Raw genomic sequence first — 25,683 nt, 5'->3', positions numbered from 1 at the left:
TATATTATAAATTTGTGACTCGGAACAGAAACAGTTGAGCAGCAGCAGGAAATGGAGGCGCTGTGGTAAAGGAGGAGGGGGAAGGGGGGAAGGGCGGGTGGTGAGGGTGAACAAGAGGAGGAGAAAGCAGTGAGAAGCACTAGCAACAGGCGAACACTCTGAGGTACAGTCAATTTAACTCACTCATTTTTAAAAACTTGTAATATTTCCGTGTAAAATGTTTAATTTGTTAACGGCCGTGTGCTGCGTTCAGGGACAATAGTGTTAGCAGTTAATCGGATTAAACGTTGACTCTCCTCAGAGATTGTAGCAGCGGAACAGGAAAGATGGGGCTATGCCCTGGTTCAGTTTTTCTTTTGAATAAGTACATTTTCCTTAACAAATTATGCATTTGTGTTTCAAAAACAGGGCGTTTTTTTATCTGCGGGTGAAGATGAGTGACGCAGGTCAACCCAAAGTTGAACTTTTTGTCAAGGTAAACGATGTTTTTTATTATTATTATTTATTTATTTTAAAAACCTACGCCAAAACATGGCGCAGTTTTAAAGGCAAACACAGTTTAAATGCAGAAAAGTATTCTACTTTACGTAGTTTAATTACATGTGTGTTTGTCCGTTGATGACAGCTGTGTGACGTTCACTGACAGCTAAACAATCTGTAGTAACGACTCAGCTGGATTTAAACATCATAAATCTGATTAAATACAAGATGCCGTACGTCTATATTTAACGTGTCAGCCAAAGCAGGCTAATAATCTCATTTTGTCAAGGACAAAAATATAAAGTTCTCTAAAACCCCCGCCTTGCCTTGCCTCCCCCACCCCTCATGCTCTTACACAAGTTTCAATAATGATTCCACTGTGTGAACGTGGTGAAACTCCCTCTTCCGTTTTTTTTCATTAGGGCTGAAAGATGCTCTTGTAACTTTACTAAGTTTTTGGTTTTAATACAGTTGTCTGAAAAGAGTGGACGTACAAAGATGTTTTATTGATTCTGATGTCAATTAAAGTACAAAATACAGAAGCTAAATAACAACAGAAAAGCTAGTTAGCTAAATAGCTACAGCTTCGTTATCAAATTGATTAATGTTAACAAGAAAAAGAAAAGTTAGTCCTTATAAAGGGGATAGAATTTTTTTTTAAATGTCAAAAAATAACACAAATATTCTAGGCTATATTGGCTATAACTAAAATGGATTTGCCAACGCTGTTGCTAGTTAAAACAGTTACAAGACTGGCTATAACTGCCCTCCTGTTTACACAGAACCTTTCCTACAGGAAGCTTTAGAGTGACTTCACTTGATGTATGGCTTCCCTCAGCCACACAGACGACTTGTTAAAGCCCAGAGACTGTTTCCTGACAGGCTGAAACGCCCTACACAAATACAACAAATGGTTTTTATTTTGTTTCTAAAAGTGGCAGACAACTGTTTACTTTAACAGCGGGTCTGTTTGTTTTTGTTACTGTTAAATCCATCACAGCAGGTTCTCTCCTGTCGAATGCTTCTTCAAATGTCTGTAATGCTTTGATTTTTTCCTCCATTTTGGCTAAGAATAGCTGAGAAATCCTCTGTTTAAATTACAGTTCAACTCATACAGTCCTATATGTTTGTTTTTCCAGGCGGGAAGTGATGGACAGAGCATCGGAAACTGTCCGTTCTCCCAGCGTCTCTTCATGGTGCTGTGGCTGAAAGGAGTCACCTTTGACGTCACCACTGTGGACATGAAGAGGTAAAAGAAAATACACCACCTTCCTTCATTTTAGGTGTTCTTTCCTTCTTTCCTGTGAGTGCTGCAGGTTTCTGTTGCCACAACACGGGAACATCCAGGTGTATTGTAAGGGGGAGTCTTTTGTCTCGTTAGAGTGGTTTTAGAAGGTACAAATTATGTTCAGCAGATTCAGTTTCTTTTTTTTTTTTTTTTTCAATTTTATTTCCTTGTTCCTCTTTTTTAGTTGTAAAAAAAACTTCTTCTTAAATGGCTTTATTTAGGTTGTCTAGAAAAAAACACATGTACAGATACAGACATCATGAAAAAAATACTTAAAATAAATCACATGACTGTGTTTTGTAAACTAATGATAATGGCACACAATAAATCAACATAAATATTTAATTTTTTTTCTTTTTTACATATATTTTTTCCTTTAACCCTAGGAAGGATACTGTACTTCAGTATTTGGCGTAGTTTTTCCAACATTTTTTCTGGTACCAACCACAGCCTGACTTCCTGTCATCGTATCCGTTCCTGATCTGCCCTGTGTTTCTTCTCTCTCGATCTCAGGAAGCCTGACGTCTTGAAGGACCTGGCTCCCGGAGCTCAGCCTCCCTTCCTGTTATATGGCAACGAGGTCAAAACTGACACCAACAAGATTGAGGAGTTCCTGGAGGAACGTCTCTGTCCGCCGAAGTAACCTTACCTTGATTTTGTATTTTGTATTTCTTGATTCTTGTATTACTAAGACCATTTAAAAATTAGTCAAATTTTACTGCCCACATGTACTCCACAGAAAATGTTTTAAAAAATGTATCTTTAACAGTGTATATGTTGTAATAATGTACTTAAACTCCGGATTACAAAATTAACTTTTTTAAGAAAATTAATTAATAATTTTCTTCTTGTTTCTCAGATATGTACGTCTGGCCGCTCGGAACCCAGAGTCCAACACTGCAGGCATGGACGTCTTCTCCAAATTCTCCGCCTACATCAAGAACTCAAACCCCCAGGCCAATGAAAGTTTGTGACGTTTTACAATCCTTACACTTAGTAGACTCTTTTCTTGAAAAATATTTATAATAGCTCCGTCACAGGAGTTTATAACCTCACTCCAGGTCACAAGTCAAACCTGCGACTTTGTCATCGTTGTCTCTGTGGTTTTGTGAACAAAAATGCCATACATACATTAGAGGTCATTTCTTTCGCCACCTGTGTGCTCAGATCTTGAAAAGGGCCTCCTGAAGGCGCTGAAGAAACTGGACGACTACCTGGGCTGCCCACTTCCTGAGGAGATTGATGAGAATAGCGCCGATGATGTTGTTTCCTCTTCCCGCCCCTTCCTGGACGGCCAAGCGCTGACTCTGGCTGACTGCAACTTGCTGCCTAAACTGCATATTGTGAAGGTTAGTCTTCAGTTCTGAGCTCAGCATCAAGTTGGATTCATTATGAATCTACGAGTTGAACTGAAGTTTCCTTTCCTCCGTTGTCCACTGCCCACAGGTGGTGTGTTTAAAATACCGGAAATTCAACATCCCCGACTACCTAACTAACCTGTGGAGGTACCTGAATGCAGCGTACGCCCGGGAGGAGTTTGCCTCCACCTGCCCGATCGACGAGGAGATCCACATTGCCTACGCCTCTGTAGCCAAAGTTCTCAAGTAGGAGGAGAACGTCACCAATACACCAGAACAAACATACAAACAAACAAACAAACAAACAAACAAACAAACAAACAAACAAACACCAGAGACCAAGAATTGACTCTGCAAGTAATGTGATCAACGTAAAGACTGTGTTAGAGACACACACAGTGGAGTCCTGTTTTTATATGACTTTAGTTATTGTTGGCATCATCATTCAGCAGTGAATCACGGCCTTGAGGAAATGAGATACGCAGATGAGAAAACAATCATAAGAGATAAATGTAAATGTAAGCGGCAATTGTTGCCAGAAAAATTCCAAAACCTTTTTTTATTTAGTATTTAATTCATACACAGGTATAAAAACGTGCTTCAAACTTCATCCAATAAATCTGACTTACTGTCTCCTCAGTTTGGTGGTGGGAACTAAAATTTTCGTTATCCTATTTAGTGTCTTGTGCTTGATGAAGGATTTTTTTTTCTTGTTATAGAAAGAACAAAAATGTTTTGGCCATGCAACAGGTTTTCTGCACAATCTTTGTGCTGATCACATTACTTGTAGACACACACACGTGTCTGTTTCTTGTCTTTGACCAAAGACCGGGCAGGGCAAACATTTGATTTACATTTTTATTTTAAGACCTTCTGAGAATGTTGGTCTGTTTTCCCTAAATAACAAACAAATGACCAACATTGTTTTAATGAACAGAGATAGATAGTTTTTTTTTGTAATTTTTCATCCTGGTGGCAGAAGTGAAATTTTGTTGGGTTTTTTATTTTTTTACTTTTTTTTATTGATACTCTGTAATTTTTTTTTTGTCATCCTGGTGGCAGAAGTGAAATTTTGAGCCTCTCTGTCAGGAACGAGTTGCAGAGCAGAAACCGAAAACTGTTACAGAGACAGGAAATCGTTTGAATAGACTCCGACTTCCTCTTTCCGTGTTGCCACTGTGGGCGTGAAGGATTATTCACGATGACCCAGACTGTACTGGTTTGTTGTTGCTACGACTGTCAGTTTGGGTGACGTTACAGCGCTTTAACGACTCACTGCTGCCCCCTGCTGCAGCGTCCCTTGTTGTTCCTCAGGAAGTGGAAAAAATGCAATAAGAAGTTTGATGTAAAAAAACAGTATTTAAAAAAAGAAAACAGCAGCCATATCTGTATTTTCTTAAACACAAACTCTCATTTATAATCATCAAATCCCCAAAATACTGAACCTTCTGTAATCATTTTAAAGTTTTATTATTCTTTTATTTTTTTCCAGGAGCACAAACAAGACATTGCTGATAGAATTATTGGATTTAAAGTTTACTGTGAAACAGCAGAAGTACGTGTGTCTCGGTGGAACTTTGCAGCCCTGTGTCTAATCTTCACCTCTGACATCTAGACTATTGACTCAAGCCGCACTGTACTTTATATTCAGTTGATTCCCAAAGTTATTGTATACAATCCAGCGATGTCTTTACTGTCCTAGGAAGAAGTCTGACTCCAGCACACTTTAAAACTCAGTGAGTCAGTGTTTTTTTAGTGAGTGAGTGTGTGTGTTTTATTGTCAGTGACACTCACTGAGATCACTGATTGTGGTTTCTGCCCAGTATTCCAGCAGTGGGATTTGTTTTGTGGGATTTTTTGATAATAAAAATAATTAAATAAATTAAATAATTAAAAAAAAAGTATATATGTATATATATATATATATATATATATATATATATATAAACAAAATGTGACTTGAAAAACAACAAGTCTCTTATGGTATTATGATACTGCGTAAAGGAAGGGAACATTTAAAGATGCAGTTTTCAGATCAACACAGAGCAGTTAAACCTAAGTGCTATTTCAATCAAACCAAAATGACAATCTTTAACCTTGTAGATAAGTATATATCGACGTCCTTGATTTGTTATTTCACAATGTTTAACTCGACTGAATTAGTTGCAGATTTTTCCACATTGAGTCATTTCTAAAGGGAGAATGTCTAAATATTTGAAATTGTTGTTCTGTGGTAGTATTTTCTCACGCTAAAACTACAAGTTTTTCACTTTTGATGGATTTTAATTTAATGTAATGTAATGTCGGAGAACATTGTTACTTTCATTTCAATAAGTTGTTTTCTTTTCATTTTTACTCAGAGATAAAGGTTTTTTGTCAAATTGAATTTGATGCACTTAAATGTCAACACGTGGCTTGTCAACAAAGTTCTAACCAGTAATAGAACCAATCTAACTAACAGGTGTGTATTTTATACTCTAAAGCTCTTAGGAATACACACGTATTCATTTCCTAATAAAAGTTTTTCAGGACAAAGTGATGTCGTTATTTCTTCTCTGCATTGTATTTGTACCAGATATTTGTTCAGTTAATATTTTCTTTTATTCTTTTGTCCATTTAATACTGCAGTTTCCCACGGAGCCCGCAAGAGGGCGCGGGACGTTTTCTTTACATATTTTTGTCTCTTGTTTTTTATTTGTGGTTGTTGTAACAGATTGGTTGTAATGGTTTTACACAGTGTTTTTTTTTTACATGAAATGTGGGCAAAATTACATTTGAACAGCATGATACTCATACAAGATATTTATTAGACATTAGTCAAACCTTACGACACCTTGGTTTACATTTGAATTAAAATAGCTTTAAGCGAAATTATAGATAGTAATCTTTACTAGTAATCTAGTAAAAAACGGTAAGTGAAGTTTCACGTCAGCAGCAGAGCGAGTGAAGGCAGCAAAGCGAGAGCGGCTGATGTCCAGCAGAGGACAGTAACCGACCCTGCACTGTTGCACAGGTCAGTGTCACAGCACACATTAGTGTAGTTGAAGTAAAGTCCTGAGGCGTATTTCTGTCCGCTCAGGCCGCACTGAGCGGGAACAGCACAGCTCATCTCGTACATGGTCAGCTGTAGAGCACCTGGGGGAGCAGGGAAACGAGTCTGAGACCGGGACCAGTGTGTAAAGTGAAGGAATTGGTTCTAGTTTCTTTAGAAACATGCAAAACTGACCTCGTTTTCCCGTCGCAGTGCTAGACAGACAGCGCTGACCTTTCGGACACTCCTGAGGAAACCTGAGGCAGTCCAGAGGAGAGACGGCAGGAAACACACAGGTGTAACAGTGAAGACAGCCTGAAGGCACACAAATAAAAAAGTAAAATATATGTGTTCGTTCTAGATCGGCACAATTGGTTGAATAAAAACCTGAACCCATAGAATTGTAGTTTTTCTTTCTTTAGTTTTACAACAATTTTTCCATTTTAGTTTCTTCTATTAGATTATTTATTGCTATACTTTTTCTTTTTTTAATTTAACTACACGATACACATTTTTCTTGTTAACTGTAAATAATGGACTTAATATTCCAGTATGACATAAGAAATGGTTGACGGTTGTTTAAAGAATGATAACTGTCCAGAGTCGTCCATAGTAATCTCATTTATTTTTACATACCTGCCATTGGAAGAAAACCCAGGAACAGAATCAGAAAACAAACACGAGGCATTGTTCTCCTCTTAAAAAGTCTTTTCTGCTGTTCAGGTAAAATGGATGATACAAGATAGAAAATTCACTCTTTTAGACATTAGATGTCCATGTTCTCATCACTGATATATTCCAGTCTTAGGTCATCTACATGTGTTTTTCTAACTCCTGACTACTTGTTCGGTCTTGTCACAGGTCTTCTCTTCGTCATTTATCGTCCTCCCCCTTGCCCTGCCATAACTTCATTTGGAGAAGTAATTATTATCAGCTGACAGAAAATGTTCTAAATGTGCAAATAGTGAAAATACCTGTTTCTCAGTGTCACATGGCGACGGCTTCGAAAACATTTTTGGTTTTGGTTTTTGGTTTTGGCTCATTCTGGACTGATATTTAACTTTGTACCCAACTGACTTCTACCGATATTTTTAACTAACTTCAAACCATTTCTGAGTTTAACCTTCAACCATGTACTCCATAATTTTTTAATGATTTGGTCAAATTTTAGTTTTGGCTGAATCTATATCATCCTTTGAATATCTTTCTGTGCTTTTGATTTTTCTTTGCTGGAATTTATTACATTTTCTCTTCTAACTTTTAGTCATGTTTAGCCCATTGTTAATGTGACCAATTTCATCGCATGCAGTTTGTTTTCTTGACTCTACAGTTTGTTTTCTTGATTCTACACTATTTTTTATAGGTAGATATTTAACTTTTTGATGCATAAAAAAATGGGACAATAAGTAATAAGTTTGTATGGGAACCACCAGATGAAGTCAGCTGAGTGTGAAGGGAGTCAGCTGATGGAGATAAACAGAAGCACTCTCTTTCCGAGAGTCATAGTGAGTAAAGTTAACAGCAAGTTAAGTGGATTATCCCTCAGAACAGTAATGGGAGACGTGCAGCAGTGAACAGTCTGCTGACAGTGCCTGTGTCTGTTAGAGTGTGTCCAGTTTGTTTTTTCAAATTCAAATTATTTATTATTTATTAATTTAAAAATAACATTCCTGTTGTTGTTCATTTTAAATGAAGTGTATTATTCCAACACAGATTTATATGTGTGTGTGTTTTTGGTGAGGGAATAGTAATAAAATAGTAAAACAAATCAAAAATAATAACAGATTAAGACGGCAGATGTCAATAAGATGTGGAAATGAAACCAAAAATAATGACAATAACAACAGGCTTCAATGTGTTGAAAAAGAAACGAGTAACAGTGCTATCCTGTGGACGTACGCGGTACTACGTGGATCGTTTCTCACGTAGGGGAAACGTATTTACGTCAACACGTGCTGACTTGTATGTTGCTTATGTTCCGTTCAGTACGTGGACTCCTGCATGATTTCTGCGTAAGGAAACAAACACAAAAGGAGGAGAAGGAGGTGGAGGTGGAAGAGGAGGAGATTGAATGTTGATGTGTTTCTCCGTGCATGTTGGTTTTCAAACGAAGATCTGAGAGACGGAACAGAATTCACCGTGAAGAAGAAGCAGAAAGAAACAGAAGCAGAAAGAAACAGAAGAAGTATGAGGATCGGGCAGACGTGACTACTGCGGAAACTGTGCACAACTTATTAGAACGCGAGCACACTTATAGTTAAACACGCACGGCTACGTTTGTGACGTACACATGTCACACAGAGTGGTTTTGTAAAAAAAAAAAAGGGGGAAAACATGATTCTGGGGAGATTTCAGCCCGGACCCTGCAGGATATGGTTCTCCAGGGTGAGTTCTGCTTTTTCTGTGCTTCGTGAATGCAGCACATGTTCGTTGTGTCCGTTTGAAGATATAGTAAACATAGTTTTGTGTTCATTGCTGTGTTTCTTTTTGTTGCACTTCCTCACTTTTAAGACTCGCCCTAAACTTGGCTTCCTTGCGGTTGGCACTTCCCCAGGCTGCCTTGACTTTGTTTTGACATGCACACTGAGCTGTAGTCCAAGTCATAAAGTCTCGCGATATGACAGAATCGCGGCACCAACTCCACGTCAAAACACAATTGTTTTATCACCCAAACTTATTCGAATTTTAGCTAGAAAGTTCGATGAAATGCGGTCAAGGTTGGTGTAAAAAGTTCAAATGTGATGCGCAAAGATAGCAGTTAGAAGTAGTTAAAAGTTGTGGTGATATGTCGGTCGTTAAGGCTAAAAGCTAGCCGAAAGATGAATAACACACTTATCAAATTAAAGCCGAAAATGTAATTTTTAAAGTGTGACTGAATATATAATATAAAGTTAAACAAAAAGTATTGTTAAAAGTTAGACACAGAAAGTTTGAATAAAAGAAAATGGCCAAACTAGGTCGAAGTTGTTGTTTTTGTTTTTTGTAAACAGGCATGTAGCTCAGCCTCCTTTACTAAGGCTTGTTATTATAGCAGGGAGCTGTGGAGCTGTACACCACCCACAGCAAACAACTATTGTCACAGTTGAGGGCTGAAAATGTAAAAAAAAACAGTTATTCAGAGATTCATATCTCTGCTCCCTTTACATTCACTTCACCGCCACTGTCTGGATTCATGGTCTGTCATTTTACTGTATCCCAACTCTTTTGGCAGGTGTCTCTGAAGCAGGAGCTGTGTTTCTCCTCGGTGCCTCCTCAGCCGGTGCCTCCTCTGGCCCACACCTTACAGGGCTACCTGAAGGCCCTGGAGCCTCTGCTCCCTCCCGAGGAGCTCAGCCACACCTGCAGGATGGTGCAGGAGTTCGGGCGACCGGGCGGCCTGGGAGCTCGTCTGCAGAAGGGCCTGGAGAAGAGAGCGAGAAACACCAAGAACTGGGTCAGTGAGCTCTCAGTCTGTGTGTGGGAAGTGTCACAGGTGTGAGAAGTGGATTATGGGAGGAGCAGTTGTGTGTTAAAGTCCGACAGCAGCACCTCATATTTTATGATTAATCAGATAGTAATCACTCAAATACGCATGCTCTCTAATGGGTTCCAAAAGTAATCCAAAATAGGAAAATGTATTTTATTCATTTTATTAACCAGAGGATTAGTTGATAACAAGTTGACAGCACACAGATTGATCAACTCATTGATCAAAATGGAATAAAAATCACAATCTTTAGGATTTATGATTGACTTTTTTTTTTTTAATTTGCAAATTGCACGACAGTGGTGTGACATTTAGAGTGTGTGTTCTGCAGAGCAGTAACTTCAGCTCCATGTCTGTGTACGTGTGTGTTTGCTGCAGATCGCAGACCGGTGGGTCCAGTGGGCGTACCTGGAGAGCAGACAGCCTCTGCCCGTTCACTCCAGCCCAGCTATTTCTCTGCCCCGGAGAGATTTTAATGACTGGAGGAGCCAACTAGTGTGAGTCAGCACTCGCCGGTTTGTTTTCCACTCTGTTATTCAGCACAAATGTCACGGTAGTCTATGATTTACAATGAGGTTCTGGCATTTAGTCAGAGGCTGGTGCTGGGAACCAACCGTAGACTTGGACACTGAGCTGAGCTGAGCTGTACTGTAAAGTGTAGCTGCCAGACACAAGGAATAACTACATTCAAACCACAGACCTTCACAGACCACAGCTGCTGGTTACCGTTGTAAATGTCGGTGGAGAAGGTGAAGGGAGCAGTAGGGCTGGTGACCAGGGATGAGTTCAAGTACCTGAAGTCCACCATCCAAATCTGACCTGCGATGTGTCACATGGTTTGCCCCGCAGGTTTGCATCCAAACTGATCGCAGCTGTTCTGGACTTCAAGAGCAAAATAAAAAGGTATGTTTTTGATTTGTTGGCTTATTTTCGAGATTATAACTCGTATATGTCAAAAAATGAAAGTAGAGTAGAAGAGTCTTTTTCTTTCTTGTTGTCTTTATGGTTAACTCCTGTCAGCAGTATAACAGCATCAGTGGTTAATATTCCCGATGCCTTAACAGTGGCGCAGCATCAGTGGTTAATATTCCCGATGCTAGACGTCGCCCTCTTGTGGTCATAGAAAATAAATTAAATTTTGATATCCTGTATAAGTAGCGGCATAAGTCGGAGGACTATTCAAATTAATGCAAAAAGCGGGACTTGTAGTCCAGAAAAATAGTAAAATGAAGTGAAATGTATGTATGTGTGACTGTATAACTATATATGTATGTATTGCATGTTACTATGACATTCACACACATGACATTCATGAAAAAAGAGATGTAAAAAAAGAAATGTTAATATTTCAATTTTATTTTTGCTACCTTACTGTTAATTTAAGTGGACCTTTGGATTTACTTAACATCATTTAATATTCTAAATAATGCCAACTCCTTTTGTAGTGCTTCAACTTCAGCCTGACTGGCATCGTTTCATGTTTCTGAGCTTCATAAACTGAGGCTAAATTTATTCTCCCACTGATACAGTCTCAGTTTGTAGCAGCAGCTTTTCAAGGTCGACAGCTGTGTTGCTGTTGAAAGGGCCTTGATGTAAAAACTTCCCCGAGTGAAACATGAGGAGCGCAGACAAACTGTTGTACAGTACAGTCAGGGAGTGACATCATCATCATCATCTGATGGTTAACATGTATGAAGTTCACAGAAAACACCCAAAAAACAATTCCTCAAACAACTTCCTATTCCCTCTCTACCTCCCAGTGGCCACCTCCCAGTGGACTACATGAGAGGGAAGCCCCTGTGCATGGAGCTGTACCCGCTCCTCTTCTCCTCCTGCAGGATCCCGGGGCCCAAACACGACTACCTAGCACACTACGGCCGCTCACGCGCCCCAACGCACATCACAGTGGTCAGGAACTACCAGGTGAGGGGTCGGGGGGTTTCTAGATTTTGTTTCCTTTCATGTGCCAGTGTGTTCAGCATTGTGTCCTTGTCCTGTTGGGTTTTGTGTTACCACACCCCTCATGTTTCCCAAGACCTAAACCACAGCTTATAAATCAGTGGTCAGAGTCGTGTGGTTTCAATGGAGAGAGTTTAATTGGACAGAGTTTTGAAATCCAAATTGAATTCTTGATATATGATTCTAAAAAAGTTTTATTTAAAAATGCAATAAAAATAATAATTTCATGTGTTAAGACCTGGAATCTATATTTAACCCCAAAATGCCTAAAGAATGCTGTAGTGTTTTTACTTATCGACCATGTATGATGGGTTTTTTTTTTTTGTCCACAGTTCTTTCAGCTGGAGGTGTACAACAGTGACGGCACTCCTCTGACAGAGAGTCAGATCCACAGTCAGCTGCTGAGGATCCGATCTCAGTCCTGGAAGACCGACAAGGAACCGATGGGAATCCTGACCAGCGAGCACCGCCACACGTGGGGAGAGGCTTACAACCGGCTGCTGAGAGGTAGCTGAGAGGGGTTTTTTTCAGCATATATTACTGTATATGCCAATGCACATACCTACCACCACAGGTGCAAGTTTTGATCCCACATGCCGGAAGGAAGTAGGTCAGGATTCTGTGGTTTATTGACTACAGTTAGCCAAATAGTCATTGTTACATTGTGAAAGACATGTATGTAATTGCATGTTTATACAGGTCTGTTTATATATATGTGTGTTTTTTCCTGTTTCTGGGTCACAGATAAACTGAACAAAGAGTCAGTGAAGCTGATAGAGACAGGACTTTTCTCCTTATGTCTGGACTCTCCAGTGATGAGGATATCAGATGAAAAGTATGTGCAGTACACACACACACACACACATACTTCTCTCCACACCCTGTCTGAAGTATTTCTGTGTTTGCTGATGTTGTGAAAACCACACACTCTGATATCATTGTATTGAACATAGGTGTTAAAGCAACACTTCTGCCAATTCTGGCTGTGCTGATGTGGTATTGATGTAGCAACAGCTACGTACTTTATTATAAGAACAGAAATACAGAAGTTAGAGGGCGGATTCAAGTCCGAGTTTCAGTTCGAGTTTCTGAAGAAAACTCCAAAGTAAAGGCATCGGTGTCGCACCACTAAAAAATTTTTATCATCAAATTTGAGTCTTTTAAAATTACATTTTATTTGTAACATCAAATGTATTTTGCTGTTAAAAATTAAATGTAATAATCATCGCATTGTGCTGCCACCGCAACTGACATCTGACCCGACTTTGACTGACAGGTACGCCAGCCGTAAAGCAGCTCAGGTATTGCACGGGGGCGGGACCTTCTCCAACAGCGGCAACCGCTGGTTCGACAAAACACTCCAGGTGAGCAGCCAGATAAAACGTGCCTGTTGATAATGCGGCGAGCGGTATGTGAACTCATCGCTGGCTTTGTGCTGGTTCCACAGTTTGTGGTTGGCGAGGACGGTTCCTGGGGCCTTCTGTATGAACAGGCCACTGCTGAAGGTCCACCTGTGGCTACGCTGCTGGACCACATCCTTCACTACTGGTAAGGCACTGAAGGAGTTAATAAACCCAGAGGCCTCGACTTTAGCACCTCAGAATATATGATCAGTGTGAAGGACAGCTGTTGGCTGTCAATACTGCTATACAACAGGAGTTTCTACTGAGGAACAAGTTCCAGGAACCAGGTACTGTACTGGGAACCATTGGTTTAAAAAAAATTGATGTACAGTAAGCACCACCTGTAGGTCCGCTTTTTATCATGTGAACCAACGAAACTGAGAGTGAAGAGACAACAGGTTCTGGACCAAAACAGTGAATTGTGCTCCAGTCTTCAACCGTGGCTCATGTTATAAAACACATTCTACACATGAAACCCTGTTATGTTCCATCAGATGTAAAGCTGCTGGATTTGTTCTCTGTGTCTGACCTGTAACTTTATGACTGCAGTGAGACACCTGACCCCAAGAGAGCGCCGTTGGTTCCTCTGGCCATGCCCAAAAAACTTTACTTCCACATTGACCGGGACATAAAAAGGGACATTGAGCACGCCAAGCAGAACCTGGACATGTAAGATCATTATACACACACACACACACACACATTTTCATCGTGCTACAACAATGTCTTCACTGCACAGTCTGATCTGCTCCCAGGTTGTAAACACTCTCTGTCCCCTGTGTTCATTTCACTTCAGTTTAGCTGAGTTTCCTTCATCTCTCAGTAGTTTTCATGGTTAAACCAGGTTCTTCCATTTCCTCAGTTCTGTCCAAACGTAGAGTATTGGTTCCTATTCATTCTTCAGCTGCCCTTGTCTGAATGAGGAACAAGTTTGGTTCCTGTTCTTCACTTCTGCCCGTAGTGGAGCCAGAAGTATATATTATCCATATATTATCTTATAAAAGTAAAATATATAGTTTCCTGTTGTTACAAATATGTTCAGATTATTTTAATTCACTGCAGATTGATCAACGATCTGGATGTCAACGTGTTCAACTTCAAGAAGTTTGGTAAAGAACTCCCCAAGACGCAGGGCCTGAGTCCAAACTCCTTCTTCCAGGTGGCGCTGCAGCTGGCCTACTACAGGTCAGTGACGGCTCCCGTCATTCTTCTTCTACTGCTTTGTTCTGCCAGAGGTCAAATAATGGGTCATGTTATATTTCAATTCACACTTAAACTTAAGCCAAAAACAAAAGTCACCTTTGAAAGACTTTAATCAGTAACACTTGAGGCCAGAAAGAGAGAAAAGTTGATCAAAGAAAATACACAACATTTGCAAAGAGATAACAATGGTTTAAAATGCTAAATTATCACTTATGGGTTGTTTTGTTTTGTTTTTTTCTAAAGGGTTCATAACGAGGTGTGTCCCAGCTGTGACATCGCGTCTCAGCGGATGTTCCGTGGAGGAAGAACTGAATATGTTCGCTCTCCAACGAAAGAGGCTCTGAAGTTCATACAGGCCTTCGATGATCCAAGTGTTTCGGTGAGAGACTCTGTGGGAATACGACCTGGTCTGCAGATTCATCACTTTGGTTTAAAACATTTTTATAATTATTGATCATTTTTCTGTTTTCTGTTGCAGAGAGAAGCGAAGCTGGAGCTGTTCAGACATGCAGTGAACGCCCACTCAGCCCTGACCGACCTGGTACACACTCAGACCAACAGTTGACCTGTGTTTTTACCCAGTGAACCCCTTACATCTTTTTCTGTTATCTCCCCCATCCCCAGACACTCAAAGGACTCGGCATAGAGCGCCACCTGCTGGGATTGAAGCTGCAGGCCATCGAGGAAGGACTGAGCATCCCTAAAATCTTCATGGACACGGCGTACGGGTTGGCAACACACTGGAAACTCCGGACAGGACAGGTCAGTTTGGGTCTCTAGATGTGGCAATAAGTACCAGGAACTGTTTTTTTTAACTTTTCTCTTTTCTCTCATGTCTTTTAGGTTCCTGCAAACACCGACAGCGTGATGTGTTTCGGACCCCTCGTCCCTGACGGTTACGCCATCTGCTACAACCCTCAGGCCGACCACGTCCACTTCTCCATCACCGCCTTCAACTGCTGCGAGGAGACTCACGCAGAGACATTAGCGCTCACACTGAAGGACACCTTGTGTCAGTTACAGGAGCTGCTGCAGCCTACTGTGTAGAGCTGCAGTGACAGTACATGGTACATGATGTACTCAGACAACAGGATCTACCCACTCGTCCGCACATGCCATAAAAAGACACTTTATTTCCATCGAACCCTAATTTTGGATTTTCTTTTTTTTCTTTCCTTTCATGCATGCCACTGAATATTTGAAAACTCTGTAAAAAAAGGAGTTTTCAAGGTGCTTTTTTAAAAAGCTTTAAATTTTGTAGCAAAAAGAGCTGAGCGGAATTATGGCTGTTACAGGGTTTCACCTCTGAGTGAAAGCAGAACAAAAGTTGAAGCCAAGCAGATACTCCAGCTGATCAAGCCAAAGCGTGTGTTTGAAGTGACAGCATTAATTTTCTCCAAGTCACCTGATGAATAGTAGAGGATCAATGGATGGGATTTAAAAGGACCAATCATGTGAAAGCTGGTTGAGTCTTTGACAGAGAAATAAGCTTTGAAGAACTTATCTCCCACTGTTGTTATTAACTAAACCTTTACATAAAAGTGAAAAGGCGTTAGCCGCTGTAGTCAAGCCTGTTGTTTTACCTCCTACAGGTCTGATTAATAAAGGCGTTTTTTCCATGTAGTCATGTGTTTCTCCTTGTGTTCATGTGGGCATGAAAACTCGCAGACAAACTCTGATTCGTACATTCTGTGTCATAAAAAGATATGTGTGTGTGTTTCTGTGGAAGCGAGAACGTTATCTATGGTCATGTGTACATCAGCAAACCACACCATGACATGGTTGATATCTTTACAACAGCTATGAGAACCACAGTGAACTATTCTGGGAACCTTGGGATTCAGACACCACATTGTTATCATGTGGTATTTTCATATTGTTGGTCTAAAATCAATACTTCTGTCACTGCGTATGTAGAAAAGTGTTGTGTACAACCAGGAAGATGTTGAACCAGTTTTAAATAAAACTGAAAACAATTTGCTTTACAAAAATGGATATTTTTTTAATAAGCTTAATCCTATGGGCCAGAAACCTTGTAAAAGGAGAACAAATGGTCAGAATAAGCTTAATCCTATGGGCCAGAAACTAGAAAAATATACATTCTGAATTCATACTAAGACAACAAAAACGGACCAATTATGTCCTTGCCCCGATAACACGTAGAATTCTGAACTGAGACTGCGAATAAAAATGATAAAAATGTCTTTTATCAGTTAAAAAAATAAAATTCTCTGGCTTTAGACACCTTTGCCAGATTACCTAACTTTTCAGTGAGCTGTGGGTGGTTACTATATGACACGTCATCTGTATGTGTTTCGCTGATTGGACAAGACAGGGAAATGACGTAATGTTCTTTCAAGTAGAAACCGGAACAAACAATGACAGTATATTAGAAGAGGACATGCAGCAGGTCTTGTTATTGTAGCACTTTGTTAATTAGTCAAAGTGTGATAGGGATATTAATAATTAAATCACTCAACGAGTGGACCTTGACGACTGCAGCGAGGACAGGGATAGTATCCGAAGATGCTAAAACAACATTAGCAAAACAACAGCTGTAAATATTTTCTTTTCAAATATTTCTTACATTTCACTTCAGCAAACCCTAGTGGATTTAGGTTTATAGAATTGTGCTTCAGGAGTTATGAAGAACTGCCGTCCGTCCATGCTGAGCAGGTGGAGCAGCAGCAGCAGCAGCAACAACAATAATGTAAGCGAGGCTCACGGGCTCCTGTACCCGCTGCTGTTGCTGTATCTCTGTGCTTCGGTGGTGTCGTACAAGCCGGTGGTTATTGTGCACGGTTTATTCGACAGCTCGGGGGATTTTAGAAACTTACTGCGGTTCATCAACGAGGTGGGTGCCTATCATGAACTGAAAGTGTTGCTCAGTGGTTACCTTTCAGTTTTAGAATACTTTATTCAAGCTGGTTCTGGACCCGATTGTATACAGTAATCAGTGACAGATTATATCATCACGTTTCCATGCCTGTGTTTTACTATCTTAACCAGGGCACAGGGTAGAGGAAACCACACTTAACGACTCTTAATATATCGTGCTATACCAAATTTCGTCTTTCATAAAGAAATGAAACAGTGGTCATATATTTTTTATATAAAATTTAAAAAATGAGGTTATCTCAAAGTAATGAGATTATGTAAAACTAATCTATTACTGATTACTGTCCAGGTTATAACAGTTTAATGGCTTGAATCTGTGTATAATGAAACCTTTAGCACGTTTATATTGAGGTTTAAATAATTACTTCACGTCTCAAAATGATCCCCAATTAATGACTCCATTATATGTCATTAATGAGTGCCTTTTTATAAAGTAATAGTTTTCTGGACACAAGTATTTTTATGACTTTTTTACATCCTACATTCTACTTTCACAATCCTAAAATACTAAATATTTTTATTTGTGTATATTTTCTGTGTATTAATGTGGAAAACCTTTGTTGTGACTTTGGTCTGATCTGAGTTTTGAAAAGGTTCTGGTCCATGTATTCTTCTCTGAAGTGATTTAGAAAATTAGATTCAAACATGCATGAACTCAACATGTCACATCACCAAGGATATTTGATATTCAGCAGTGTTTAATAGAATGTTATTGTAACGGTCGAGTCATTTGTTTTCATGCTATGATGAGGACTTAACCCAACACCTCCTCTCCTTTCTAGTCTCATCCTGGGACAAATGTGACGGTCATCGACTTGTTCGACAAAAGTGCCAGTCTGCAGCCCATGTGGAAGCAGGTGGAGGGCTTCAAGTCAGCCATTTACCCAGTACTACGAAATGCAGCACAGGGTGTTCACTTCATATGCTACTCCCAAGGTCTGAATGTTCTTAATATTTGATTTATTTGTTATTTATTTTGTCATTTTTCTATCAGACTAACCTGTACTGTAAACAATAACACATTATTTTTTTGTATTTCTTGCAGGCGGACTGGTTTGTAGAGGAATCCTCTCCACGCTTCCTGACCACAATGTCCAAACCTTCATCTCCTTGTCCTCACCTCAGGCAGGACAATATGGAGGTAAGTGGGACTTTTGAAGTAATGACTTTTACACTGAGACCTGTCTAAATCCCAGCTGATGTCTCTGTTTGTTCCTTCTTCCCAGACACCGACTATTTGAAGTACCTCTTCCCTCACTTCTTCAAGTCCAACCTCTACCATATTTGCTACACTGCTTTTGGTCAGATGATCTCCATTTGCAACTACTGGAATGGTGAGAATTTTGAAACATCTTTGTCTCCGTCCTCTGACCCTGTGTAGACGGCAAATTAAATTCTGCAAACAGAAAAAAAAAAAATCAGGAAACATTTACTTCTTTTGACACCCTGCTTTGGTTTTCCCTCTTGTCTTCCTCCAGACCCTCACCACAGAGACAGATATGTGAACAGCAGTGAGTACTTGGCTCTGCTCAACAGTGAGAGGCCCAATCCAAATTCAACAGGTTGGTAAACCTTTGAATTTACGACTAAATTATCTATTTAGATAATTTTGATATCGACACCGTGGGAACTTGAGTTGAATCTCCTTTTGTGGCTCAAACTCTAAATGTTGTAATGTAGAGACTCGACCTAAATTACTTACAACATAGTTTTCAGACCCCGATGTAAACACTGGGGATTTTACCTCACTTTTCTAGAATGACTCAAACCTTAGGTCTAAGAATTCAACTACAGCTTTGACTACATATTTTGATGGACATTAAATATCCACAGCATATACTGAATTATTATTATTTTTTATAGAGTGGAAGAAAAACTTTTTGAAGATTAAGAAGTTGGTTCTGGTGGGTGGTCCAGACGACGGAGTCATCACTCCCTGGCAGTCCAGGTAACTGAGTCTCTTCACAGTTATTGAAACTGACACGTGGGAAACTGCCTCCCCACACCAGTTGTTTCCATGTTCTACATCTATTTTCTGTGAAAACACAGATGACTCATGTGACACTCACACATTTTATGCCCCTGTGTTTGATTTTTTACAGTCAGTTTGGTTTTTATGATGACAATGAAACTGTTGTGGAGATCCAGCACCAGGAGGTGAGTTTGCATCATGTGACAAAACAGAAAAAAAAGCACAAGTTCCTGGTTATCCAAAAATAGTTAATGTTTTTCAAAGTTATAGCAAAATTAAATCAACGTTTCAAAAGATACGGAAGAAATAGAAATAAAGAAATCGAATTATGTCCTACATGTAAGGCATAAGCGATGCCCGCTATCATAGAACCACATTATATAATAAAATATAATGTTATATAATATTATATTGATTTTTCCAGGTTTATTTAAAGGATGCTTTTGGCCTGAAAACCCTCTCAGCTCGTGGAGATCTGATCCTCTGCTCCATTCCTGGTGTGGAACACATCATGTGGCACTCCAACGAGACGGTGTTCCACACCTGTCTGGAGAAGTGGCTGGACTAGTTCAACACACACAGTGTTAGTTCACTCTTAATTCGTAATGTGTAGATGAAGGACAGGTGATGTACCAGTTAATTTTTAACACTTGGGAAACGGTGGAAAAGATTGAGATCTTTGTAGATTTAAATGAAATATTCCAGATTAAATGCCACTCTTGTCACCAACACACGTGAAACTAACACCAGCTAAAAAAAGACCAGGGCAATTATTCACCAACCATGTTTGGTCCAACTGAAACTCAAGAACAGTGTTTTTATTCACGATCCTTCAAGTACTAAAGTACAAAACAAGATCAGTATTCTACTTAAGTGAGTATTCAGAGCTATACAAGTTGGGAATTCCTCACTATTTTATATACTTTTCAGGTTGAGATGCATTTATAAGCTAAACTGTAAACCTTGAGTGGCCAAGAATAAATGATCTCAGCAAGTTTGATTAAATATCAGTATAAAAAATACATTTGTAAAAAAAAAAACAATTCATAAGACGCTGACTTTGGTCTGATGTATTGAGGAGAGGTTGATCCAGGCTCCTGAGAAAACGTTTGGATTCAGGATTTACACACAAGACACAGAAACAACAGGGAAAAATATTTTCTGAAAGGGAGAAAATGAGCTCACATTCCCAAATGGCAAACTTTTCCACGGAACAGTGTCTGTTTCACTGTGTTGCTGCTTCTGCAGCGAAGCACAATATCATTCATTTTTAATAGCTACAGATGAATTTGGTTCAGATTTCAGTTTAAGGTAAAAAAACAACAATCGTTGATTGTTGTTCTTTTCACCTTTGACATACGACGCAATGAATGTCTTCCAGAAGAGATTATCTGAAAAGGGGCAGCCTAAATATTTCAGTTATCAAACACAAACACCTCATCTAAACAACATACTCCGGCTCCGGTTGTTGTCAGCACAGACTGTTGGACTTTGAGGTTCTATCAACAGATAGGAAGGGGAAAATGTTTTCTTAGAATCAGACTGTTAGACTGTTGTTTTTGCAATACTCAAAATGTTAATTGTCAAAGTGCTACGTAACATGAACCAGAGCCTTAGAAAACCCCACTGTGTTTGCCACAATCAGTCTTTTACATGGTTTTTGTCCAGATTTTGTTGGTTTCCAGTTGGATCTACAAATATTGAGTTCTGACAGTGAAATGTGAGATTCAATTTTTTTTCTTAGTCTGAAAATGGTCTGGTTGGGTAAGAGCCCCACCATTTCTGAATTGAATAAGAACCTAAAGGCATCATTTGACTACAAACTGGTTTGTGTTACATTGTACTAGTAAGGATATTTCAAGTCAATAACTATTATGGTCTTCTCTTAGATGTTCTTCAGTTCTTTTTTTTCCCACTTGACAGTTTACCTCAGAACCACTACCACAACTCAGAGAGTGCCTGATCATCACAATGTACAGACTCACTGCCCTGCTATCGTAAAAAAAGAAATTCCATTTATCCTGCATGTCCACCCAGTCATATTTTGTTGTGTTATCCTAACTACTCAGTGCTTTGGATGTGTACTTAGGTTGGCAGAGCGTTAATATTTCCCCTGATACCTCGGCCTTTTTTGTCCTTTACCAAAAGTGCTACAAATTGCTGCCTTCAGCCACGGTGCTAATGATGGTGATGGAGGTCCTGGAGCGTTAACGCCCGGCTGTTGTTGAGTGTTCACTCTAAACCATTGGTACTTAAACTGTCAGGCTATTGGACTCGTAGTTTCTTTTCTTTTACTTTCCTTTCCAATGGTTTCAACTTGTTTTTTTCCATACAAATTTGTATTTTCTCATATTGTGCTATGTCAAAAGAGTTTTATATGATAGTATTTTACCTACAAAAACGTCATAGTTTAGACAAGATAACAAGACAAAGAATAGGTAGACAATGTCATGTATTAAAAATCCTGGTCCGTGTTCTGATTTCAGAATAAGTATTTACAGTATAGTTCCTTAAACCTACCTTTGGGTTGTGACCTACAATTTGAGAATGACTGTTTTGTACTGTACGGTGTTTGTGGCTCTCCGTACCTCCCATTACATTTAGAAATCTCAGGCATTTTAGCAACCCCAAATGTTTGTCTATGTAAATAGTTAAAGGCATTAATGTCTCCTAATGGTTGAATTCCAGGTGTCTCTCACAGGGGAAGAAAGAAAATATGTATTGTTTCATTTCTTAAAAGGATTAAAGGGAAGTATGAGTATTTTGCACATGTGAGACACACGGTGGGACAGCTGGGACGATTCACAAGTATTATATTAATTCTGTTTGCTACATTGAGTGTTTGCTCATGTTAATTTAACTGCTTAAATTATTGTTGTTAAAGGGATGTTCTTACAGATCAGTGATAACACAGGTGGAAAATGCAGACCAGACTACTTTTTTAAAAATAAACAAATGTATATTTTGACACCATCCAACAGTTTGTACAGTGTTTGGTCTGAAAAAATGAAATGTGTCAAATGTTGTAAGTTCCTACAATAAAGTAGTGTTTTTAACTTTTAACGTGTCTGGAATCCTACGTTTTTATTGTGAAGGTAGAAGTACCAAACTTTGTAATGTTAACCCTTTGAGGTTAGTGCAGAGTAATAAAAGCATCTGGTAAATAGTTTCATGTTCTGTTCCTGCTAATAAAACACTTCTGTAACAAAAAATATTTTAAACATAGTTTGTGGGAGACAGCTGCATTACACGATTAATACACACATGCACATTATTGGGCAACTTTTAAATTGTTTAAATACGTTTAATTCACTTTTTTTTCAAACACAAACAGACAGCTGTTTGTTCATATTGTAACTCGTAAATTTATATGATTTACTCTATACTATAAACGTTATAATGATTTATTTGACTAGCTCAAGACGTATAAAGTCACCTTAGTGAACAGTTTGAACAGACTTCACTTCCCAGCATGTCTTGCGTACAGGAAGTAGTGGAGCCCTACACCGGATATCTGCTCGCGGCCGCGTAAGAGGCCCTTTTCCGTCTGTGAGGAGTGTTGTACAGAGCGGCAGACACAAGTGAGTGTAAAATTTACTTTTTTCTAGGTCTATATATCCTCAAAGACGATTTTTCTGGGCAGCGAGACACACTCTGGTATTCCGTTAACCCAAAAGCGCGACGCAGTCGGTGTGGTTTAGCGTAAATATTTATTTAAATGCCTCTAACTTTCACCGTACGAGTACAACAGCTCTGCGTGTTAGCATGTAGCTCACACGTTAGCACATGTGGATACGGCATGTCGATAACTAGGGTCAAGGTGTTGGTTATAAGTACCTGACCGACTCTTGTAGGCTAAATAGATGTTGCTTTAAATTATAGCAAACCTATAATGTGTCAAATTACTACTCGTCTCACAGTTATTTAAGGGCTATTTTCCCTGGCGTCCGTTTTTTAGGCACCGTTGCTCGGAGTGAAGCTAATCAGGCTCCAGCTCTGGCCCTGCTGCATGGAGATCCGGGTCTGTCTTAACGTTTGTCAAATCTTACCGTATGTTCCGTTTACATTTGTCGTGCTGTACCTGGATATGTCACAGTGTATATTTCATTATATATTCATAAGAAACGGTTTTATCTGGCGTCCTGTTTAAAGCGATATTAAAGCTTCACAGTTTAAATAGGTTTGTCTTGTAAACGAACGATTTGTGATGTAACAACCACATCAATTATAGGATTAACGTTCAGATTTTTCACGTTTAAAATGTCAAATATGATGTTTGAAATTAAGGTGGATTAACCCAGGTAGTTGCAGGATAATATCCAGGTCAACCATGAAAGTGTTTTTGCTCTGACAATAAAGATGAAAACCAACACCGTTTCCTTGTCTTTTACCCAAATCCCCTTGTCTGCATCCTTTGTATACGTTTTATTTCACTGTCTTATTTTCATAAATGTAATTTGTTTGCAAAGATTGTCTGCATCCTTTGTATACATTTTATTTCACTGTCTTATTGAATACAGTTTTCATAAATGTAATTTGTTTGCAAAGATTCAATGTTTGTGTGTAATACCGTTTAATGTGTTAATGTTTCTTCATGATGAACATTGTCTCCACAAAGTTACGTAATTGTTTAGGTGAAATCTACTGAAATGTTGTTTGCAAAATGTTCTTTCCTTAGTTTAAGAATAATTAACTGAATTTCTTCTTTGTCCTCAGTGGCTGAGTGGGAAACTGCCCCAGCTGTGGCTGAGACCCCAGAGATCAAGCTCTTTGGCAAGTGGAGCACCGATGATGTCCAGATCAACGACATCTCCCTGCAGGTGACCACAGCATCGCTGTCTGTTTTCATCTCCTGTGTTAATGAGACGCGAGGCTAGAGTCACATCTGGACACAGACCTGTAGTCCTGGTGTGCTAGAGTGCTCGCAGAGGAAATTATCTTTGCTTATTCATTGGCTGTAGTCTCATGTGGCCCAGCCAATCACCAGCTCAGATACATAACATTTTACACTGTTGTTTTAAAAACTCAACTTTTATTTTAGACCCTCTAATCACCTGCCTCCCCACCACAGGATTACATTGCTGTGAAAGAGAAATACGCCAAGTACCTGCCCCACTCTGGAGGACGTTATGCCGCTAAGCGTTTCCGTAAGGCCCAGTGCCCCATCGTGGAGCGTCTAACCAACTCCATGATGATGCACGGCCGCAACAACGGCAAGAAGCTGATGACCGTGCGTATCGTCAAACACGCTTTTGAAATCATCCACCTGCTGACTGGAGAGGTATGTACCGAACATTTAACCGTTTTTGGTTGTTCTACGGATGTTTTTCATTTTAATTAACTTTAAAGTCCATGTCTAAAACTTGTTTTAACCATACATCAAAATACTTTATGACATACTGGTCTTTAACAATAAAACTGCAAGACAAACTTAAATCTTAGGGACTTTTAGTTACTTAAATGACTTAAAGGTCATCAATTAAATTTATTTTATTAGACAGACTGTTAAACTCTTCATAGTCTACAGACCCAGGTAATTGTTTGGTTTTTTTTTTTGTTCCCAGAACCCCCTTCAGGTCTTGGTGAATGCCATCATCAACAGTGGACCCCGTGAGGACTCCACCCGTATCGGTCGTGCTGGTACCGTCAGGAGGCAAGCTGTAGATGTGTCGCCCCTCCGCAGAGTCAACCAGGTGACGTGGTCTAATCTGTTTACTTATTTTGTTTTTCTCTATTTCTGTCTGAAAGCGAGGCTAGAGTCACGCCTGGGTACTGCCCGTTGTCCTGGTGTGCTAGAGTGCTCGCAGAGCAATGTCTTTGTTTATTCATTGGCTGCAGTCTTCCGTGGCCCAGTCAATCACCGACTCAGATACATTACACTTTATGTATACATTTATATTCCATGAAAGACGACCCGTGTGTTTGTCTCATCCTCTCCTCCTCCTCCCTGTGTTGTAGGCCATCTGGCTGCTGTGCACAGGAGCAAGAGAAGCTGCTTTCAGGAACATCAAGACCATTGCTGAGTGTCTGGCTGATGAGCTGATCAATGCAGCCAAGGTAAGAACTGATTCACTCCTGGAATCTCCGCACTGTTGTTGTGTAACTGTTTTCCTGTAAATCAGGTGTCCATTATCAAAGAAAATACAAATGGATGCAGAGGGGAGAGCCTGGTTAACTTTGAACTTTTTTTTCCCCCCCAGGGTTCATCTAACTCTTACGCCATCAAGAAGAAGGACGAGTTGGAGAGAGTTGCCAAGTCCAACCGTTAAATGTGTTGTCTTTGTAACAAAACGATTAAATCTGGACAAATTTCTCTGGTGACTCCCCCTGGTGGTTTATTTTCTTTTCAGTCTGACTCTTAACGTGTTAGCTCGTTTATCAGGTTAACTTGGAGTTTGAATTTCACTCATTGCATTAAAGTAACGTTTTTGTCACTGACGTCTAATAACTGTTTTTAACTTGCAGTATGATGAATAAAAGTTGCGATATCTATTCATTGTTCTGTAAGTTAAATGGAATCAAACAAAATACGGAAACAGAACAACATGGATTTCCTGTGTATTTAACTCTTACCTAAGAGGTTGAATTTAAAGGGCACTTCAACTACAAAAAACATAGGTGGAAT

The 25,683-nt window shown here is 39.5% G+C and overlaps 5 protein-coding genes and 2 non-coding genes across 7 annotated transcripts; 6 read left to right on the top strand and 1 right to left on the bottom strand.

Moving 5' to 3' along the window:
• Window positions 1–84: 84 nt before the first annotated feature.
• On the top strand, window positions 85–4,017 carry clic1 (chloride intracellular channel 1). The gene is made up of 7 exons (XM_008331203.3): window positions 85–163; window positions 409–475; window positions 1,620–1,729; window positions 2,282–2,407; window positions 2,628–2,734; window positions 2,936–3,117; window positions 3,215–4,017. Exons 2-7 carry the CDS (start codon window positions 434–436, stop codon window positions 3,374–3,376), a joined length of 729 nt encoding a protein of 242 aa, XP_008329425.1. The 5' UTR covers window positions 85–163; window positions 409–433; the 3' UTR covers window positions 3,377–4,017.
• Window positions 4,018–5,305: 1,288 nt separating this feature from the next.
• Window positions 5,306–7,051, bottom strand: lypc (ly6 domain containing, pigment cell). The gene is made up of 3 exons (XM_008331206.3): window positions 6,794–7,051; window positions 6,353–6,472; window positions 5,306–6,261 (listed from the first exon to the last, which is right to left on the bottom strand). The coding sequence occupies exons 1-3, from the start codon at window positions 6,843–6,845 to the stop codon at window positions 6,050–6,052; spliced, it is 384 nt and encodes a 127-aa protein (XP_008329428.1). The 5' UTR covers window positions 6,846–7,051; the 3' UTR covers window positions 5,306–6,049.
• A 1,069-nt stretch (window positions 7,052–8,120) lies between these two features.
• Window positions 8,121–15,811, top strand: cratb (carnitine O-acetyltransferase b). Its single transcript, XM_008331207.3, has 15 exons — window positions 8,121–8,542; window positions 9,369–9,590; window positions 10,002–10,120; window positions 10,473–10,526; window positions 11,384–11,546; window positions 11,915–12,089; window positions 12,327–12,417; window positions 12,859–12,946; window positions 13,030–13,130; window positions 13,535–13,654; window positions 14,048–14,170; window positions 14,432–14,567; window positions 14,667–14,729; window positions 14,813–14,950; window positions 15,032–15,811. The coding sequence occupies exons 1-15, from the start codon at window positions 8,492–8,494 to the stop codon at window positions 15,233–15,235; spliced, it is 1,848 nt and encodes a 615-aa protein (XP_008329429.1). The 5' UTR covers window positions 8,121–8,491; the 3' UTR covers window positions 15,236–15,811.
• A 739-nt stretch (window positions 15,812–16,550) lies between these two features.
• On the top strand, window positions 16,551–22,121 carry ppt2b (palmitoyl-protein thioesterase 2b). The gene is made up of 8 exons (XM_008331208.3): window positions 16,551–17,042; window positions 17,869–18,022; window positions 18,132–18,227; window positions 18,313–18,420; window positions 18,565–18,648; window positions 18,950–19,034; window positions 19,189–19,243; window positions 19,483–22,121. Exons 1-8 carry the CDS (start codon window positions 16,833–16,835, stop codon window positions 19,624–19,626), a joined length of 936 nt encoding a protein of 311 aa, XP_008329430.1. The 5' UTR covers window positions 16,551–16,832; the 3' UTR covers window positions 19,627–22,121.
• A 386-nt stretch (window positions 22,122–22,507) lies between these two features.
• Window positions 22,508–25,372, top strand: rps5 (ribosomal protein S5). Its single transcript, XM_008331210.3, has 6 exons — window positions 22,508–22,639; window positions 23,775–23,878; window positions 24,130–24,339; window positions 24,623–24,751; window positions 25,017–25,115; window positions 25,259–25,372. Coding segments are annotated over exons 1-6 (612 nt in total). The 5' UTR covers window positions 22,508–22,638; the 3' UTR covers window positions 25,328–25,372.
• Window positions 23,925–24,058, top strand: LOC112488572 (small nucleolar RNA SNORA3/SNORA45 family). The gene has a single exon (XR_003052790.1). It is a non-coding gene; the product is annotated as a small nucleolar RNA SNORA3/SNORA45 family (small nucleolar RNA).
• On the top strand, window positions 24,805–24,935 carry LOC112488571 (small nucleolar RNA SNORA3/SNORA45 family). Its single transcript, XR_003052789.1, has one exon. It is a non-coding gene; the product is annotated as a small nucleolar RNA SNORA3/SNORA45 family (small nucleolar RNA).
• Window positions 25,373–25,683: the final 311 nt, after the last annotated feature.

This window comes from Cynoglossus semilaevis, chromosome 18 (genome assembly GCF_000523025.1).
Source record: "Cynoglossus semilaevis isolate Cse_v1.0 chromosome 18, Cse_v1.0, whole genome shotgun sequence".
Lineage (NCBI taxonomy): Eukaryota > Metazoa > Chordata > Actinopteri > Pleuronectiformes > Cynoglossidae > Cynoglossus > Cynoglossus semilaevis.
This window is presented reverse-complemented; position numbering and strand designations above follow the sequence as displayed.

Bases quoted from the DNA above. Each gene is read 5' to 3' on its own strand.
- clic1 (XM_008331203.3), top strand. From the start codon at position 434: ATGAGTGACGCAGGTCAACCCAAAGTTGAACTTTTTGTCAAG. The intron at 1,730-2,281 runs GTAAAAGAAAAT...TCTCGATCTCAG, and splicing joins ACCACTGTGGACATGAAGAG to GAAGCCTGACGTCTTGAAGG. The intron at 3,118-3,214 runs GTTAGTCTTCAG...CACTGCCCACAG, and splicing joins CTAAACTGCATATTGTGAAG to GTGGTGTGTTTAAAATACCG.
- lypc (XM_008331206.3), bottom strand. From the start codon at position 6,845: ATGCCTCGTGTTTGTTTTCTGATTCTGTTCCTGGGTTTTCTTCCAATG. The intron at 6,473-6,793 runs GTATGTAAAAAT...GTGTGCCTTCAG, and splicing joins GGGTTTTCTTCCAATGGCAG to GCTGTCTTCACTGTTACACC. The intron at 6,262-6,352 runs GTCAGTTTTGCA...CTGCTCCCCCAG, and splicing joins CACTGCGACGGGAAAACGAG to GTGCTCTACAGCTGACCATG.
- cratb (XM_008331207.3), top strand. From the start codon at position 8,492: ATGATTCTGGGGAGATTTCAGCCCGGACCCTGCAGGATATGGTTCTCC. The intron at 11,547-11,914 runs GTGAGGGGTCGG...TTTTGTCCACAG, and splicing joins CAGTGGTCAGGAACTACCAG to TTCTTTCAGCTGGAGGTGTA. The intron at 12,418-12,858 runs GTATGTGCAGTA...TTTGACTGACAG, and splicing joins ATGAGGATATCAGATGAAAA to GTACGCCAGCCGTAAAGCAG.
- ppt2b (XM_008331208.3), top strand. From the start codon at position 16,833: ATGAAGAACTGCCGTCCGTCCATGCTGAGCAGGTGGAGCAGCAGCAGC. The intron at 18,649-18,949 runs GTTGGTAAACCT...TATTTTTTATAG, and splicing joins GCCCAATCCAAATTCAACAG to AGTGGAAGAAAAACTTTTTG. The intron at 19,035-19,188 runs GTAACTGAGTCT...GATTTTTTACAG, and splicing joins ATCACTCCCTGGCAGTCCAG to TCAGTTTGGTTTTTATGATG.
- rps5 (XM_008331210.3), top strand. The intron at 24,340-24,622 runs GTATGTACCGAA...TTTTGTTCCCAG, and splicing joins TCCACCTGCTGACTGGAGAG to AACCCCCTTCAGGTCTTGGT. The intron at 25,116-25,258 runs GTAAGAACTGAT...TTTCCCCCCCAG, and splicing joins AGCTGATCAATGCAGCCAAG to GGTTCATCTAACTCTTACGC.